Source organism: Nematostella vectensis, chromosome 2, assembly GCF_932526225.1.
Source record: "Nematostella vectensis chromosome 2, jaNemVect1.1, whole genome shotgun sequence".
In the NCBI taxonomy this organism is placed as follows: Eukaryota; Metazoa; Cnidaria; class Anthozoa; order Actiniaria; family Edwardsiidae; genus Nematostella; species Nematostella vectensis.
The window spans coordinates 8,325,150-8,343,729 of NC_064035.1; the positions used below are offsets into that span (position 1 = coordinate 8,325,150).

An 18,580-nucleotide genomic window follows, 5' to 3' on the forward strand; every position below is an offset into this window, starting at 1 on the left:
AAAGCTGAATACAGAAGATAAGTAATGAAAGTCGATAAGGTAATTTCAGATTCTGTTGTGAAATGTTATGGCTGAGCCTACGCTATGCCGAAATTGTAAGCGGATTCTCTAAGAAGAAAAATGACGGCGAGCTCTCTGCGAACTTTACGAAACATTCTACGAGAATTAAGACTTGCATCTCCTACTACGGTAGGCCCAAACTATCTTTACCTCTCAGAAATACCTAGCGCTTAGTTCTCTGCTCAAGGATCGTGCGTTTATAGAGCATTTGTGGAATTGTTTACCCTATCCCCTGGCCGACATTGATGCTATTTATTTGTCATTTAAAGGGGCCCGTAAGAGAAGTCTTTGGCTACAAGTTTTTGTTGGATGAATATCGTAAGACAAGGAATGCTGACGAGGAGACGGTGAAGACATATCAAAGAGATGCCAGTTATTACTTGTGCTTGCTCAAAAATGAACGTGTGAAAAAGGTACTTACAGCACAGGAATCCCTAACATAATATTCAGCATTGTATCGTTATCTGGTTTTGGCGTAGTATCCTATGCAGTCTTTCTGATCTCTGTCCCATAATGCGCTCTTGGGCACAATAATGACTACTGAACTGAACATTTCTTTCTAATATTAGATGGTGCATTTGTGTCACCTATATAGAGTCAAACTAAAATTGGCAAATTTCATTTCCAATGTTCATTTCTTAGAAGAATTCTGTCAAAATGAATTATTATTTTTTTATCATAGGAACTGCATGAAGTCTACAAAGGTAAAGGAGAACGACCTGTTGAAGAAGTTGCAAGAATGGTTGGATTTAAACTTCCAAAGACATATGATAGCAGCTAATGCTGGAACTAGAGGAGCCATATTATCAATCTTAGAGGAGTGTGTTGTCCAAAAAGAGGACTAATTTAAGACATGAACTTTAATCTGAGTATATCTTACACTTGAAAGTATGCTCCGCAGTCCCTGTATAGGCATTGGAGATATTTATTCAGCGAGAAAACCTGGAGTTTATTACCTTGGCCACAATTTTGACACGCAGGAGTGGGACATAGGGTAGTTGAAGAAAAAAAAAAATTCCAAAATGGCAAACAAATAACAAAATCCAGGTTTTCTTGCCAAAATTAAACCCAAATGCCTACAGACAGGCTACTCTGTGGTATGAACCTGTGTATTGTGCCCAAGTTGTGTCACAAAGTTTTGGTAAAACCCAAGTGGGCTAGGCCTGTATCAGCTCTGTCTAACAGAAGTAAGGACTTGCCTGTTGGTCTGACTTGCTTTACATTTGGTTTCCTAAGGCCTAGTTAATGCGCTTTTCTTTCCATATGCCATTCCTAATGTATATGCATGCAAATGAAGATGAAGCAATCGACCTAGTCATTGATTTGCATGTAGCATATGAACAAGGCCCCTAGGGGGGGGGGGGGGGGGGTTAGTCCCTATATCCATTGGACATGGATCATCTTTGTATCTTTTAGGATGTAAATTTGAGCCTTGGGTATCCTATAGGGGTGAAAATGAGAATGCCCAGATTTTTTTTAACTTGGTATCTTTTAGGGTGCTATTATAGCCATCGCTAATCTAACTTGTAGCTCACGAAAGGTTGTTAAAAAGTCCCAATCAGTGTTTTTAGATCACTAATTATTTATGTTTGTTTGAGGTATCTTTTAGGGGGTAAATTCATACCTAATCACACCCTCTTTGTCATCTTTTAGGGTTATAATAAAACCAGACCACACCCACTTTAGTATCTTTTAGGGTTGTGTAAAAAAAACCTGACAATGATCCCCGTCTGTTTGATTTCGGAGAACCCCCCGGGGCTAGGCCTAAGCTATTAAAACTTTTTGCAAATTGGGATATTTATTTAAGTAAAATGCAATCTATCCTGCAATGAAAACAACTAAAATATATTTATATCAAACAATACAGTACAAGTTATATTTTTTTTTAAAATGATGTGAGTTTTGAATATTCAAGATGGAAACAATATTGTCACCAACTGACTTTTGCTCTGTCTAGCGATTCTCAAAATGGTACGCACTTTTGTCGAACGTAACTCAAGATAGGTGCGAAAGCGGGTATTGAAAGACTGACATGTAAGACTGCACAATGATTAGAGCAATAATAGTGTTCTTTTATTTCTCTTGGATAATTATTTTTTGTCCTCTTCGTGGCATCGTAATTACTCGATTTTGTGTAACATTTTCTCTTCTAAAGAAGCCGATGTTTTCGAAATGTACCAGACCCAGTCGTTATCTGCTGTTGCGTGGACATCCACAGGAATCCTGAAGCGAGGACGGGAAAAAAATAACGACTGGCAGATTACAGATCCAAGATGGCGGACGAAATCTGCGAGCAAAAATGTTACGAATTTTCACAGACGAAGAAGGACCTATCCATACTGCATTTCTTGCCTGTAAAATTCCATGTGCACATGACAACTGCAGAAATAGCCTAAATACTTTCCTGGAGTTTGGAATTCGGTGTAAGGTCATGTGCGAATAGTGACTCCCTCGCTATTGAGCTTCTTCTAAGGGGACATAAAGACAGTATGTGCTCGAATTATATATCTGAAAGTGTATATTTGTGATAAATACAATCCAACCAGAGCAGTATGAGTTCAAATGAGTGCCAGAACACTCAGACCATCCAAATTCATTTCATGAAATGATGTATCGAGCTCACCAGTGTCGTCCGCCGTCTTGGGTTTTACGAAACGAAAATATCGTCTAATTGAACAGGAAACCACCGAAAATAAAACTAAATGGTTTACAACGAGTGTGTGTAAGTAGGCCCTTGGACTTGTGAGCAAAATAAGTAAAAAAAAAACGGTCATAAAAACGCTGCTTGCAAGATATTTGAAAAACTTGCAAGATATTTCCTGAATTGACCGTCATGCATCGCGCGGCGTCTGGGTACGAGACTGGAAATGTACCGCTGGAAGAAGAACCTATAGAAAATGTTTTTAATTAGTTAGACATTTCGATTGCGCTAAAGGTCATTACTCGGAAAATATGGTAGTTTCTTGGTGTTACGGAGTACCAGCACCAAAAACACAATGGAACAAAAGCCAAAAACAAAGACCAAAGAAATGGAGTATAAAGGCCTTGGGCACCAAAAACAAAGCTCCCCGTAACACCAAGGAAAACCAATATGATAGTAATTAGTTCTCCATGTCGATTGTTCTAAAAGTCATTACTATAACGAGGAAAGTTACATTGTACTAAAAGCCATTGCGTATTGTACGAATAAAGAATGCCGGCATTCAATCTCATGTTCATGTTCAGAAATAATGGGATTTTTGACAAAGAAAAGGTGTAAAAACAGTGAGTTTGTCATTGAACGAAACATCATCATGGCGGAGGAAGTTGTGCCGTGTGTTGACCGCGCTTTATTCCTAGACAAGATTACGGAATTGAAGCTCCAAACCAAAAGTAAAAAATCAGAAATCAATTTTACATTGAAGATGGTTTGTATGAAAAAGCAAAACAATTTTTAAAGCAAAAAAAAAAGAGCGCATTAGTGATGATCCAATAGTTCTGTCGTCTGCCGACAAAAAAATCCTATAAAACGGAAGAAATGGTCCTATGCCAACGGGAAGGTATGGTCAAGTGAAGGGAAGGAGGTTGCTTGCAAGGCCAACATCTATGACGCATTGACTTTGGCTCATACCAGGATAGCACATCGAGGAAGAGAAAAGACGTGGAAATGGGTGAAAAGCAATAGTAAACTGCTACATGCAAATGTGTCGGACTCACGCAGAGCAGAAGCCCATTACAGACCGCGTAAAAGAAGTGAAGCAGCCCCTCCAGTCTGAAAGGTTTTTAAACCTCGTTGAAATGGACTTGATGGATTTTCGCAATTGCCCCTGTTCATGCTCAAAAGTTCATAAATGGGTAGCAAATATAATTGACCACCACACAAAGTTTTGTTACATGCAGCCTATCTACTCGAAGACTGGTGAAGAAGTTCTTAGCGTGCTATCCACTTTTTGCACCCTACGGCTATCCCAAGAAATTGATCACGGACAACGGGCTAGAGTTCAAGAATCGGCTTGTTGAAGCATTTGCAGAGAAAAACGGAATTCAAATCAGTCATGGCTCACCTCGTACGCCTACAACTCAAGGTCTTGTCGAGAGAAGTAACCGAACCTTTAAAGAAGATCTAAGAGCAATTCTTCAAAGTGAGGCCCACAAAGAACTGAAGAGATGGCGTGAAAGCACATCGCAAGCGTCATATTTCCAACTGGTTGGTAAAAATTCCAACCAAAATGAATTTCCAACCACAACATATATCTATGTTTTTTTACCAATAATTGATACTTTTTAGAGCATAAGATTTTGGCAGAATTAGATTTACCAATATTGATACTTGTTAGACCATTAAATTTAGACAGGATTTTAAAAAAAGCGATAGAAAAAGGCAGTGGCTACAAAATGTATAATCGCATAGAGTTTTTGTTGTCGTTGGGCTGCCTGTGCGTTTTTAACCAATCGCTGAACAACACCTCATACTTGCTAATGAGCTGTTTACGATCCAATCAAATACATCGTTAGATAGTGCCTTCTTTCTTCCTCAATGCGAGGCTGTGACGTAGCACAGGGGGCTTCGCCATTACGTCATGTGACAAAAATATGCAAGCGTAAGGGGACGCTGCTTTGAAAATTTGCGATGTGTAATGGTTCTATTTTAGTACTTTTGGAGGTAAAATTCGAACTGTTTTGGAAATCAAACTATCATTAAAGATTCTTGAGTTGATTTTTGTTATTTAAAAAGAATCCTCAAAAATCAAATTTAAAAGGAAGAGGTATTTTGGGCTTGTTTATGGCAGCGGTAACAGTAGCTTTGGTGGATTCTTCTGAGATGACGGACGACAAACCGTTCGAATGCACTACTCCGGGATGTGGCCAGGTGAGTTCCACCGCGGCTTCGATCGAATGGTTTGCTCCCTGGATGAATACACTTTTTACTGGTTGTGATTTCATAAGGATGTCGTCACCTCTAGCCGCCGATTCCCTGACGTAATTACTTTTGACCGAGCTTCAAAACTTCCCACTTTTTTCGATCCTCAGCGATTTGCCAACAACGACCATCTCGAGAGCCATAAACAGAAACACCAACTTTCCCTGAAGCTTGGAAACCTAAAGCCGGCAGACCTTGCTCATTTGGCTGGTATGTAACTATAGTATTAAAGACCTTGTTTTATCAGATCAGCTGTTTTATGGAATGCACAGCTCCACAACTGGTCTTTGTTATGGTTTTTATTTCACCTAACTATGACCAGTAAAAAAAGGTTTGATTTCATTTAGCATTTTTATTTAAAAAACATATAGTAAAAATGGAGGTTATGGTTAAACTCCAAGTTGATTTATATGAGGAAAGATTATAGTTGTTTTTCAAATACTCAGTTTTTGTATTAGAAAGTAAACTGTATTAATAATGTCGTATTCAGTCTGCGCAAAGTTCTACAAACGTTTACTCAATTTGCAATGCAAATAGTTTATAATATCAGTACAACAATTTATTATCAAAGACATGATATAACCTCAACATTATGGCTGCGTCCTAAGCTTGCTTGACATTGAAAGGTGCAATAGTAAATAAGTTTAGTTACATTGCCAAACTGACATCTATCTGTTTTGTTCTTATTCTAGATCAAACACCAACCCCAACTCGCTTTTTGAAAAACCTCGAAGAAGAAGGGCTTTTTGAGGATTTGGAGAATCCCTTCGACCAGGTTGGTACCACAACACTGGCAATTGCTCCATGAACATTGAGTTGAGATGTTGTATTGGAGAGAAAGAAAGCTAACACCATCACTTTGTTGTGCAGGAGTTCAAGAAAGCAGCGGCACCTTCTGACTCTCATGATAGTAAAAAGGATGTAGCTGTATTGCCAAAGACAGAGGTAAGTAAGGAAAACAAGCTGAATGTGTCCATTTTCCCAACTGGAACTGGTTGTCTGATGTGAAAGTCCTATTGGTCTTTTATGTTGGTTATATCTATTAAATATTTTATAAGGAATTAATAAGAAATTTAAATTAGAACTCAACTTATATTTTGACATCTTAGCAAGAAGAAACTGTGCGTGCCACATCAGCATTTGTCTGTCAAGCATCATTGTCAAATGGTGGTAACAAGAAAGTGGTAGTTATCCAGCATTCAAGTCAACAAGCGATTGCCCCAACAGTATTACAAACAATAGCAACATCATCTATACCCTCTGTTGTAAATTCAGAAACTGCTAAAGTTGTCACAGAGTCTGTTACTGAGGCTCCTAGGGCATCAGCTGTCTCAGTTCTTGTACGTGTGCCTCCTTACATGCCGGCAATCATTCCAGCTGCCATTGCAAACCCCAACATACCAGTTCCATCAGCTCTACCTGTGCCTAGAGCCCTAACCAGAACAACTGCTCAGAATACAATGCCTATTTCTATTCCGACGCCGGCTATTGTCAGCAGTCCAGTTTCTAGTAACGGAAAATCTTTCCATCTCAGTGCTAAAGAGGTGAGATCTTATATCAAAGTGTTATTGTTTGTTTTAAAAGAAAACCAATGAGTGAGTGGTGGTGAATGGAGAATTATGAAGTTCTAGTTTGAGAGAGACCTTATTGATATTATCATGGTTCACATAGTACCAGTGGTGGCCGAATGGTCCCTCTGCCCCTCCCTGTCTGCGGACCCTAAGTATACATTACTTTATATGCCAAAAATATGTCCCAAGGCTTTCTGTTTACACTATTGCTACAAAAACTCACCACTTTCAACTCTGTTTTTTTCAGCGGTTAAAGGAGACATTGCGGCAGCAACAAAATAACAACTCTAATGGCATGAATATCGTCAGCCAGGCTATGACAGAAGCAGTGGAGATGGTGACTTCTGAACACAATGGCCTCACCACCAGCCCCACAATGATTAGTCATAATAATCAGCAAAACGACTCCCGCAGAGGAATGTGAGTAGCTAGGCCTTGAGGTATTTGTAAGAAAGACAGAAGCAGGAGTGCTAAAGAACCCTCTGCTCTTATTTTTTTAGCTGGTTTTCTATTTTTTCTTTATTTTTTAGCTTGTTTTCTATTTCAACTTTACACTCATTGTATAGATTATACTCAATTTATAGCTTATACTTATTGTTATGTGTGGTGTTTGGTTTTTCAAGATTTGAACAAATTATAGTTTTGTGCTAGAAGTTCATGAATTTCTTCTTCCATAGAAAACGGCCACGTAGGTCGCAAGAGGAGTTAGATCCAGATGAAAGACGAAGAAAGTTCCTTGAAAGAAATAGGTAAGTATTACTGTATACTGAAAATCTGTGATTTTTTGCCCAAAACCTGGAGATTTTTTTAACAGAACCCACAGAATCTCCCTGGAGACTTCAACGAAATGTGGAGATTTTTGGCCCTTGAACTTGTTTTTGTAAATGTGGTAGTTTTGATTACAAATCTTAAGAATAACGCAAGCTTGTTTCTAATGTGGGAGAGCTGACAGGCTACAGCTTAAAATTACGCACAGAATAACTCAGCTAAACTAGCCTGAGTATCAGGCGATTTTATTTTTCAAAAGTTGGAGAGGAAAAATAAAAGTACACCACTGTCAAAATACGTTGGCTGTCAAATTTCCATGACTCCCGTGGTGGCACAATTAAATGCCCAAATCAAATTATAAACAGCATTTTATGTAAAAATACATTGGTGTTATATGCAAGGGTAAAATTTTAGTAACAACAAACCGCGGTGAGGGTAACTTTATGCTAAATGATTCGAAAGTCCGGCTCAGGAGATTTACGATTTAAGTATATTACTGCAGATCCACACATTACTACAGAATATTCGCATCGCCAATTTACTACAGGTTTTTTCCTCTAAATAGACAAACCGCTTCTTGAACACAAATGCCATTCTTTGATAAGCTCACTCAACCAACAACTTGCGGGACATGGCGCAAACAACCCTGGTCTATCTAAAACTTTGAAAGCTACTACTAATAATGTCCGTTGTATTAAGCAGCTTCTATGACATCCAACGCCTTTGATATAACTAGTAGATCTTCGCTTCGAAAAACAATACAAATGAGAAATAAACACACACAATGACTGGACTGGGCAAGGCATTTGAATATCTAACCTGAGTATCAGGTTGAATTTTTCCTAAGAAAATGAGGAGAGGAAAATATATATTTTTTTAATATCTAACCTGAGTATCAGGTTGAATTTTTCCTAAGAAAATGAGGAGAGGAAAATATATATTTTTTTAATGTTATAGAAAACAATTTCTCTGATTCTGCTAACGCATGGTCAAAAGCACCTTTGGAGTCCGCCATTACTATGAGAACGAGCAGTTGACGGGTTAGGGTACTATATATAGCTGAACCAATCAGCATGTCCCATTCAAGTGGCCTTTGTTTGTTTTTTTATCAATCAGGAGCCATGCCGGAATCCGAACATGGGATTTGAACAGTACTTGTATCAGGCCCTTGTCTTGTTTCTTGCCGGTGTGATAGAAACATAGGAGGGCCTGATACTCAGGTTACAGCTAAACAGAAGATGAGCCCTGCCTCTTTTTGTTATTTGTTAGTTATTAATTATTATCTTTGTATTATTTATATATATATATATAGTGTATAAAGATTTAAATCCAAATTTTCCTTCCTTAGAGCGGCTGCTACCAGATGCAGAGAGAAAAGAAAAATTTGGGTGCAACAGCTAGAAAAGAAAGCTGACGATTTATCTAATACTAACACACAACTACAGGTAACGGGTAACTACAGGGTTACACATCAAGACGACTACAGTAAAACCCCTGTTTATTGCATTTGCAGACTGAAATATTGAATTCCATACATAAAACTAAATAAGGGACTATACTTCCTTTAACAATCAGGCAAAAAGGCCCTTGTTTTCTAAAGGCAAATGAACAATATGGAGTATACTAAAGGATTCAGTGATTTCTTTAAAAAATAGTCTCAGTCAACTAGTGTTGTTTACAGCTTGTTGCCACCCAATTTAAATCATGTGAGGATTCGCTTGGGTGAATACTTTGACCAATTGTAATCACCAAAAGGAATTATCACATGATTTGAATTGGGTGACAACAAGATTATTAGCCGTTTGGGTCTATTTGGCAGTTCCATCAAATACTGCTGGTCTCCCAACAAGAGAATGAGTGCCCCCCTCTCCCAAAGAAAAATGTGACAACTGGCAGTGCTCCCCTGGTAAACCTTTGTTAACCAAATTCTTTGAAAGTGAGTAACTTTGCATGTCTTTTATCTGTAGAACGAGATCTCTTTACTGAGGACAGAGGTGGCTCAACTCAAATCCCTGCTCTTGGCTCACAAAGATTGCCCAGTCACTATTGCACAGCAGAAGATGGCTGCACAAAAGCAAATGAACCAAGGTACTGTATGCAGTCATCATCATAATTGTCATCATTATAATCATCATCATCATAATAGTCATCATGATCATTTTCATCATAATAATTATAGTCAATGAATCAGAAATACCAATAGTACAAATAGTTGAGCCTGCTCATGTCTTTTATTGTTAGAGAGTAAAAGAAACATGTGATTGCCAAAAGTTTTACAATTGGTCATCCTTCTATTGATTTTTGGGAGGGAGTAGTGCTTATTTGATGGTAGCGCTTGATAATTTGCTTATAAGGGAGCACTAGTTTAAAGTCGACCCTTAATGAAAGCTTAAACGAGAGACTGCACCAACCTGGCCTCGACCTATGAACTAGATGCACATTAAATCAGAAATACTGAACATTACTGAAATGTTGGAGGGAGGCGATTTTTAAGTAAATCCTGAGTAAAGCCCTAAGGGGAGATGGCAACAATTTGTGTCAAGGACGGCTCATATTGTTAGAGCTTTAAAAGTTTGAGTAGACTCTATAATTTTCCACATTTAGGCCAAGTGCATGTGTCTGAGGCAAATGGAATTAACGCTGTAGCCATTAGCATGGCCGAGGGATCCGCAGAAGATGTGGCAACCAGTGCCCTCACGCAGCTATCACACCGTGCGGCCCTGGAACTAGAAGGATACTTAGTGGAATAGATAGGGTTTTTTTATCCAAATAGAGTAGTTTTATTAGACATATTCATAATATAACACATACTGAGAGTACTATGTTGGATGTGTATTCACAGATTCTCCTTTTAACGAGTTAAACATGTGTCACACCAGTTCGTCAACTGACTTTAATATGTTGATAATTTGAGGAAGAGCAAGCACAATGTTTCACTGAGCTTCTCCCCAGTGCAGATTGTGATTGTAATCTCACATATTATATACCCTTAAAAGATATACCTATTATGCGAGCTGGGGCGTTAAAAATTGTGAGTGGGTGTTTTATATGTTCTTAATAGTTGTTATAAAATATGAAAACGGTGTGAAAAGGTAAAAAAATTATGTATCGAGTAGATGCATCCAGTACACGACATGACACCTTAACATTATGTTGGGTGAACAATATTGGAACTTGTCTCTTTACAAAAGGGTTTTCCCCAACCTCAGAGTAGTTATTCTTTCACAACGACCCCAGTTCGCTGCCATATGTATTTGTATATATATTTTATAGTTGACCTTGGAAATAGGGTCAGATGGCGCAGTGTAAATAAAATCCAGTGTGTGATCACTTGTTCTAGAGTGGTAGTAGGCTGGTTGAGCCAGTGTACGAGTGCTCGTTATACCGCAGGTGACGGTTGATTGACAGTACTATGAACTTACCTGTATCCCCTAGACTAGTGATAAAATCACGATTAATAAAACCTTCAGAAATAAGAAACTGAAAATGAAAAATGTGTTGGTTCGTATTCGGAACGATGGTTGGGAAGGGATATGACCAACAAAATTCATAATTAAATCATCCTCTTATTGTAATTGAAACAACGATTGATGATTCACCTTTTTCTTCTGACGCCCGAAACGTCAGCGCAACCACTTTTCACACAGGCATATAACATTTTTAACCTTGTGTTGATTTATATACGAGTGTTTAGTCCATTTTAACGCTAAAACTTTGATATCGCGCGGAGAAGTGGTTTGTTTTAACGCTAAAGGGTGGGGGGAGGTGCTAGAAAGGTTGGGTGGGGTCCCAGTAAACAACCCTTCCGTTTTCCATCCCGTTTTCATCAAAGGGCTTTCTAACACTCAGCATTACGGGATAATAAGCTAAACGCGCTATGTACCACAAAGACGAAATAAGTGTCTATCTTTTATTTTATTTTGTCACCCAATTAAAACTTTTATTCATATTGAATTTATTTCACCCATGATATTAACAGGGCGGTCCTTGTACTTTTTAGATATTTCACCAGCAATCTGAAAAATAAATAAAATAAAATTCATGTAGTGGCTCGCTTAGAGTTTGGCAAAGTCCTTTTCAGTGCTCGCTCAGTGTTTCTTCTCAACCCTTTGGACTTTGATTGTAGTGACTCTGTGTGAGGTCTATTGCGCGCTGATACTTGGAGTCAAACAGACAGGGACCGATCTAGGAGCGGGTCCCAGCCCCCTATTTTCTCTAGGAGATCCAGTAAGGGGGGCAAGGATTTTGATAAGGGGAGGGGAGGGATGGAGTTCATTGTTCTTTCGAGGGTTTCCTTGTACTTCGTATTTTTATGCAAAATCTGCCCATGTCAAAGATTTACGGTGACTACTGTTAGGTTATAAATAGACGCTAGTATTGAGACGGTTTCAAAGAACTCCTGCCCTATCGCACCTGTGACTGCATGTCCTTTGTTTTTTGTCGGATGACGTCAAGTTTTGGCTCTAGTTCCCGTTGCTGCTCGGCCGCTTCTTTCCGCTTCTCGCACATGGTCTGGGCCGAGCTGAGGAGTTTCTCTGAAAGGCGTAACTTCTGCTGTAGAGAGTCGGCCAGTCTGCCCACATACCTGAAAGAAGGTGGGGGGTAGAATTAAGAACTAGGCTGTATTAAGGCTGGGTAAAGGGAATACAGTTTACAGTTATTTTTTCCTTCTGTTTTTCATGTAAACGTGACGGTCACTGGATGATAAATTTTTAAATTACAGTCTGGAAGACACTTGACGTACAGTGCCGAAAGAATATCGGTACAGTACAAACAATGCCGAAAGAAACACGGTACAGTACAAACAGTACAGAAGGAAACTCGGTATAGTAAGAGCAGTGTCGAATACAACTCGGTACAGTACGAACATTGCCGAAGACAACTCGGTACAGTACGAACATCGCCGAAGACAACACGATACTACACGGTAACATACTGCGTCACCTCGGCGAGCTCTTGAGAAGGCAAAGGTTCTGTACTCTCATGTTCGTTAACTGTTCCAGGACGTCTTCAACACGACATAACATCTTCTCTACAGTTTTCTTCGTCTGCATCTGAATCAGTCGTGGCGCGGACTGCAACTGAACATAGAACTAAATAAGTCGAGATGTGGCCTGGAACTGAACATAGCACTAAATCAGTTGAAATGTCGACTGGAACATAGCACTAGATTTAAAAATGTAGAAGCACCGAAAATGTGCAGAGCACATGACATGACGGAAAAACATGACTTAACGCTTCAGATAAGCTCATTTCACATCTAATAAGGCGGAAAATGTCTCTAGGTACTTAGTGAGTAATAGCAAACAAAATATCAAATGCGACTTTTTTTTTAAATTGATGCGACTTTTTGTAAATTGTCATTGAAGTTTGAGCTTTTCGTCCCTGAGCTCATACTGTACATAGCGCAAGGATGATCAAGGAAAAAATATCTTAAAAAGCAAAAATCTGTGTATGTGCATTTCGGTCTCACGTTATTTGTGTTTCAAAAATCAGTTCGGAATACAAGGAACCGATGGCCATTGTAAGAAATTGTGTCTTCTTTCTCTATCTCAAATTGCGAATTTTCCAGGTTTTCACGTCATGTGCAGAGAACATAACATTTTGTCTATAGTTTTTCTATGAAACTGAATTTATCCCACGCACCGTTTTGTTACAAATTGTTTTAGTTTTGATGGTTACATGGTTACAGCACATAAATTCCACTTGTTTTGCTTGATGTTATTATCCCAAAATCGCGAAATCGCAAAAATAAAGTGATCTGTTTTTTTATGAAAATAGGAAAATCGCGAAAATAAAGTGTCGCGAAATATCGCCTTCTCAAAATTTTGACGTCGCGAAAATTAAGTGTAATAAGGTAGTACCTGTGTATCGGAAACCACATCTGAGTCTTTTCTAAGCTCTGAAAGTCTTTGACTGAGGAATCCCTGGAGCTGAAATAATAATGGCATTAACCTTTATATTATAGGTCAGAAGAATTAATGTGTATCCTATATTATAGGTTAGAATAATTTTAATTATAAGGTAGACATTAAAATGTCTTGCAGGGCGTAGCCAGTATTTTCAGGGGCTTTAGCCTCATAAAAATATGAAGTTTGACTGGCTAAATGAATTAATAAAACACACCTATTTCAAAAAAGGTTGTCAGCGCAAACATGGAATGGCAGTTGCCAAATGGCAGTTCTACAACCCAAAGGTGCTTATGGGTAGTAAAAAGCGATGTCAGAACCATGTATTAATTAATAACATTTAATAGATTGTCTTATGTTTTATTTATATTTCCCTGAATTTGACACTAATATTTTGGGATTCAAGGGTACTTTTGGTCGTAGACCTGCCATTTGTCAATCACCACTTGCCGTTTGCACTTACGTTTTTTTAAAATATATAGGTGTATATAGAGATAGTCTCCCATATGAGATGCTCCCATATGCATGACCGACACAAAGAACGGCTGTGCGGGAGACTAGTATAGAGATAACATAATGACTTTTGGAACATGTGATAAATTAAGTCATCATACTTTTCTTTTTAATTTTCTTCTTTCTAATTGGCATCGGTTGTCCTTGGTAAAACATTGAGCTTTAAAAGTCTACTGACCTCCATTAATTCATCAATGAACATATTTCTTGTTTGGGTGTCCTCCAAGAGAGTGTGTGCATCTGAGCCTTGGGCGACGTCAGCACCTTTGGAAAAAGACTGGTAATGTTGACTTACACATGTGATGCAGACTGATATGCGAGGCCTGCTATTTGAGCAACAAGGAAAACTAAGGAAAACATTAATGGATTACCTGCTATCTACTAAGGAACTGTTGGAACTAGATATCATTGTTTTATAAGAACTTATAAGAACTCATTGTCTTATAAGAACTTTTATTGATGGAATTGAATCCCTGGAATTTTTGCTCAAAACTCCACTCCTTTGTTTATCCTGTTTTTTTGTTTCTGTTAAAAATACAATGGTCCACTGTCTTTACTAGAAACCCACGATTAATAGCTGAAAGTATCAACTATTGAAAGAATTTTAGTCACTCGCTTGGGGTAGCTGAAGGCTGAGGCTCAACAAGAATTAGGGTTATTCCCTGGCATATGATGGGAACCTTACAACTCACCATCGTCTGGACTCTCAACCATAATCCCATTGGTGCCACTTTTATCAAGTGTAATGTCAATAGCTGCAGCACTGTCCCCCCAGTCTATTCCATCGCCACCAATGTTATCTCCAAAGTCAATCTCTGCAGCAGAACCATGTCCCCAGTCTATCTCATTTGATGTAACACCACCATCTCCAAAGTCAATCTCACCACCCCCATCTCCCCAGTCTATCTCCTCTGAGGTGGCTGCACTTTCCCCCCAGTCAATCTAAATAAAGAGGCAAGGAAATATAAAAGGCATAAAAAATCTACTTACGCCCTTCAATAAGACCCTGTGATGTGATACATGTAGGCCCTCAGATTTGCAGCGGCAGATACTTAAAATGCTCTCTTTTTTTAGTTTTATAATGGAAAGGGGGAGTTCCAGAGGTACAAAAACACACAGTAAAAGATTTTATGGGGCAAAGTGTCTTTCTGTTGTGTTAAGAAAAGGGTGACAGCCATGGTGCTGTAATTTATAATTTTTAAGAATTAAATTTACCTCGGCTGGTGCTTGGAGGTCTTCTTTTTCACTACCAAGATTTTGGAGTTCAGGAGATTTAATTGTCTACATAATCAAAAAATAACAATGTTTAAGTTCTAAGAGGCAAGAAATAATACTTTACAGAGTATTTATTAGAAGGATCAAATGCAAGCCTTATGAATAATATCAAAAATTATAGAATACATGATAAATAGTAAGCAGGTTTTACACCATTAATAGCCTTGTAGGAAGCAAGACACAACCGAATGGTTCAGAACATTCACTGACTAGACCATCCTTGGGAACCCAGGGTGTCGAGGTCACCCTCTCTCCGCCTCATTCAGCCTTGTTCTGTAATACTGTATATGATATGATCATAATTTCTTTTTAGCTGTATTTTTTTTTCTGTCCAAAATAAACTAGATCATAAAAAGTGTTCTTCAAGAAAAACCCTTCCACCATCCGCAGAATCAATGCTCACATAGCTTTGATAGTACAGACTTGGCCTTTTTCTTTGTCTTATGTAAAAGCACTGTAAAACTTATTTTAATAAACAGATTGATTTATGATCAAAGGGGTTTAACTCACCGTAGGAACCTTTCCAGTCCTCCATTGGTATACTGTGGTATTACCATGTTCAAGTATGTAGCTTAGAAGGGGTGAGATCTCTGGGCTACTCTCCTCAACATTTGGAATAAAACTAAAAACAAATTCAATTCCGTTAAAAATAATTATATTGCAATCAGATAATGAGAGATGGTAGATTTCAAGTTTGTTTATCTGCAATAAGGGGTTACTTTATTAGTTATCTATCATATAAGTGTAAGATGACATTTCTTTTGGATAAAAAAAAGACGGACAATGATAAATTTTCTTAATTATTATTTTTAATTACCTGGGAGCCACAAATCCAATGAACACCTTGTAGTACTGAATTGTGTCTTGTAGATCCTTTGTAGATTCACTGACTGTCTGGTAAACGTCTGGCAATTCTTTCAGTAGATGAAGAAGCTCTGTTTTTATGCTTTCACCCTTAAGAGAAGTCATACTAAACTACTAGCACAACACATCAATAGAGGGAGGTTGGAAAATATGTATACGTGAAATTTAACTTACCTTTATTCCCATTTTTTTACAAACTTTTCTGTACTGTTCTTTGTATTCTGCTGCATTTGTGGTATATTCATTCTCCTTTCTTGTACACTCCTGTATTGCAAAAGGTTCCATTGATATTGTATTCACTATGCTTATATTATGAAAAGTCAATAACAGTAAGACAGGATTAAAAAAAACAGTAAATATGTACCCTTTGTGTTTGCTGACATTTTCCTATTTGTCTCTTCAGAGATGGGATTTCATAATTGACGTTTCTGATCAGAAGACTTGCAGCTTCAGCTGTCAAGCAAAATATAGTATTTGTACTTGGATATTGGAATTCACATACTCCCCACTATACTCACTCCTGGCACTCATCAAACTCACCAAGATACACATTGTCCTTCTCATAAAGTCGGATGATTTCTTGCCAGTCCTGTCAAGCAAAATAGCATTATAGAAATTAATCCAATTTACATCGTCCATTGTGCAATTAAAGTCCTGATAGATGGTATTGTACAAACATATACACAGTACTGTACCTTCATCCGTTTGGAAGAATATCCTCCAAATATATTCTTTGTTCCAGATTCAGAGACCTTAAGGAGCTCAACAATTCTAAGGCAATGAAAATAGTTGATAACTGCAACAAAAAAAACAAAGCTCATTGTACTTTAAATCAATCTACTATCTCATATAAAAAAGAATGACTCAGTACATTCGGTTGTATAAAAAATGCATTGACCATCAATAGAAGATATTGCGTACTTTGAGCAACAAACAAATATGTTGACCTTAAAAGGTAGCTGTTTGTAACAGAGGAAGGGGGGTCATAACAGGAGGCATGTTCCACATTTTTTTATCTTGGTTGGATGACATATGGAGATATCACGTTTGGTAAGAAACAAACATTTTGGAGTATAAAATGTAGCTGAGACATATCCTGAGGGGCAAGTCTCCATAAAAGTAGGTGAGGGTGATTGTCCTATCTTTTAGGGTATAAAACTACCCTTAGAGGGTTTTAGGATAGTAGATCACAACATCCTAGTAACAACTGGACACAAATGTAGTCAGAAAAGAGATGTGCTTGATGGTGGCGTCTTAAAGACTGAAATTCAGGAATACTGAATATGTATTTTAGAAATTGCTTCAACCAACACCTTTATGTTCTATCTTTTAGGGGTAAGTATTGCTGTTGACCACACCCAAAGTGCTACCAGTATCCCTTCCTTAGGGCTAAATTGATTGTAATACCTAAGATCACCCCTGTTTGTTTTTTTATAAGAATCCCCCCTTGGAAGGCATAAGTTCCATGACATACATGTTCCTGATAGCAGTGTGGTGATTTCTTCCACAGGGGGCATGTCTTGTATGGCGGCATTGATTTTCTCTCTGATCTCTAGAGCGGCTGCCTGCCACTTGATATCACAGTGCCTCCGGTCCAACAGCCAATCTACTCAGTAACATACACAATAAAGTTAGGAATACAAAACTAAATGGCAGTAGACATTTTAAACGGCCAAACTTTGGCAAAAAATAATCCACATATATATAGAGTACATAGTCAAGGGATTATGGTCTGTCGTCAAACTCTAGATTAGACTTAAGCGAGGAATATATATTGTGATTACTTTACACATCACTTACAGTCCAAGGAATACAGTAAACAATTGGTACATTGTTACAAAATATAGTAGTTATAATTTTGTTTCCAGAGGTATCCTTTACTCTTACAAGCAGTTGTCATCCCCATTGATCTTTTTCCCAATAATGACAATGATTCCTTAGCTCTTAAAATAATTTTTAGAAATTTGATTGAATTACTTAATGCACAAGTGACAGTTTGACAGATTGACAGTTATATCGTGAAATAAAATGTTTTTAATATTAACAGTTTAATTTACTACCTTTTCTAAGGAACATAAGTTAAGTACTTAATTACAGCAACAAATGCCACATACATCTATTAGAATCTCTGTTAGAACCTTTAAAATGATGCTCTTTAATCATAATCTCCAGACAACAACAATCACCAAACAAAACTTGTGTCCGACTGGGTACAGCACGTAGCACCTCTTTAATACCCTGGGAAAACCTCTGTATTATATAAAAACATAAAAGAGCAGTACGTTTTTCGCCTCTAAGTAGTTATCGTACTCTTATTAAGAAGTTAAATCTACGTGTCATCAAACTACGATACAAAGACTTGATCATCGCAAATCTCAAACAAACTCACCAAGCAATTTGTTATAATAAATGTCTATAGGTAGCAACTCTTCCGCCGTCCCATTATTGCCGGTTTTATCCATGATTTGATATATTTACAATATTTTCTTTCTAGATCCGTGGCTCCATCTGTTCAATTGTTCGAATATTTTTGAGCCAGTGATAACTTGTCTGGTCAGCTGGCTTCCACCCATACCCATGTTTCTCTCTTTCTTAATTGAGCCCAGGGTACCCGTGGAATTCAAATTGTGTTTTTCTCTAGTGTTTCTGGTGTTTTATTTATTGATTTAAGTAACGCGATTCTACTACTTTATTTTCGTATAATTTCTAAATTCAAAGAC

General features: G+C 37.9%; 3 protein-coding genes across 3 annotated transcripts; 2 read left to right on the plus strand and 1 right to left on the minus strand.

The window, feature by feature from the left end:
* Positions 1-67: 67 nt before the first annotated feature.
* LOC5514296 (protein FMC1 homolog) lies at positions 68-1,740 on the plus strand. Its single transcript, XM_001634487.3, has 3 exons — positions 68-189; positions 330-473; positions 743-1,740. Exons 1-3 carry the CDS (start codon positions 121-123, stop codon positions 839-841), a joined length of 312 nt encoding a protein of 103 aa, XP_001634537.2. The 5' UTR covers positions 68-120; the 3' UTR covers positions 842-1,740.
* A 2,711-nt stretch (positions 1,741-4,451) lies between these two features.
* On the plus strand, positions 4,452-10,786 carry LOC5514292 (cyclic AMP-dependent transcription factor ATF-2). The gene is made up of 10 exons (XM_032383907.2): positions 4,452-4,909; positions 5,071-5,170; positions 5,653-5,735; positions 5,831-5,905; positions 6,070-6,504; positions 6,779-6,951; positions 7,209-7,280; positions 8,648-8,744; positions 9,267-9,387; positions 9,904-10,786. The coding sequence occupies exons 1-10, from the start codon at positions 4,823-4,825 to the stop codon at positions 10,047-10,049; spliced, it is 1,389 nt and encodes a 462-aa protein (XP_032239798.1). The 5' UTR covers positions 4,452-4,822; the 3' UTR covers positions 10,050-10,786.
* Positions 10,787-11,195: 409 nt separating this feature from the next.
* LOC5514307 (CDK5 regulatory subunit-associated protein 3) lies at positions 11,196-18,407 on the minus strand. The gene is made up of 15 exons (XM_001634435.3): positions 18,250-18,407; positions 17,335-17,466; positions 16,556-16,656; positions 16,401-16,449; positions 16,225-16,313; positions 16,035-16,124; positions 15,814-15,950; positions 15,507-15,618; positions 14,937-15,002; positions 14,414-14,663; positions 13,900-13,985; positions 13,164-13,232; positions 12,244-12,380; positions 11,713-11,884; positions 11,196-11,315 (listed from the first exon to the last, which is right to left on the minus strand). Exons 1-15 carry the CDS (start codon positions 18,320-18,322, stop codon positions 11,244-11,246), a joined length of 1,635 nt encoding a protein of 544 aa, XP_001634485.2. The 5' UTR covers positions 18,323-18,407; the 3' UTR covers positions 11,196-11,243.
* Positions 18,408-18,580: the final 173 nt, after the last annotated feature.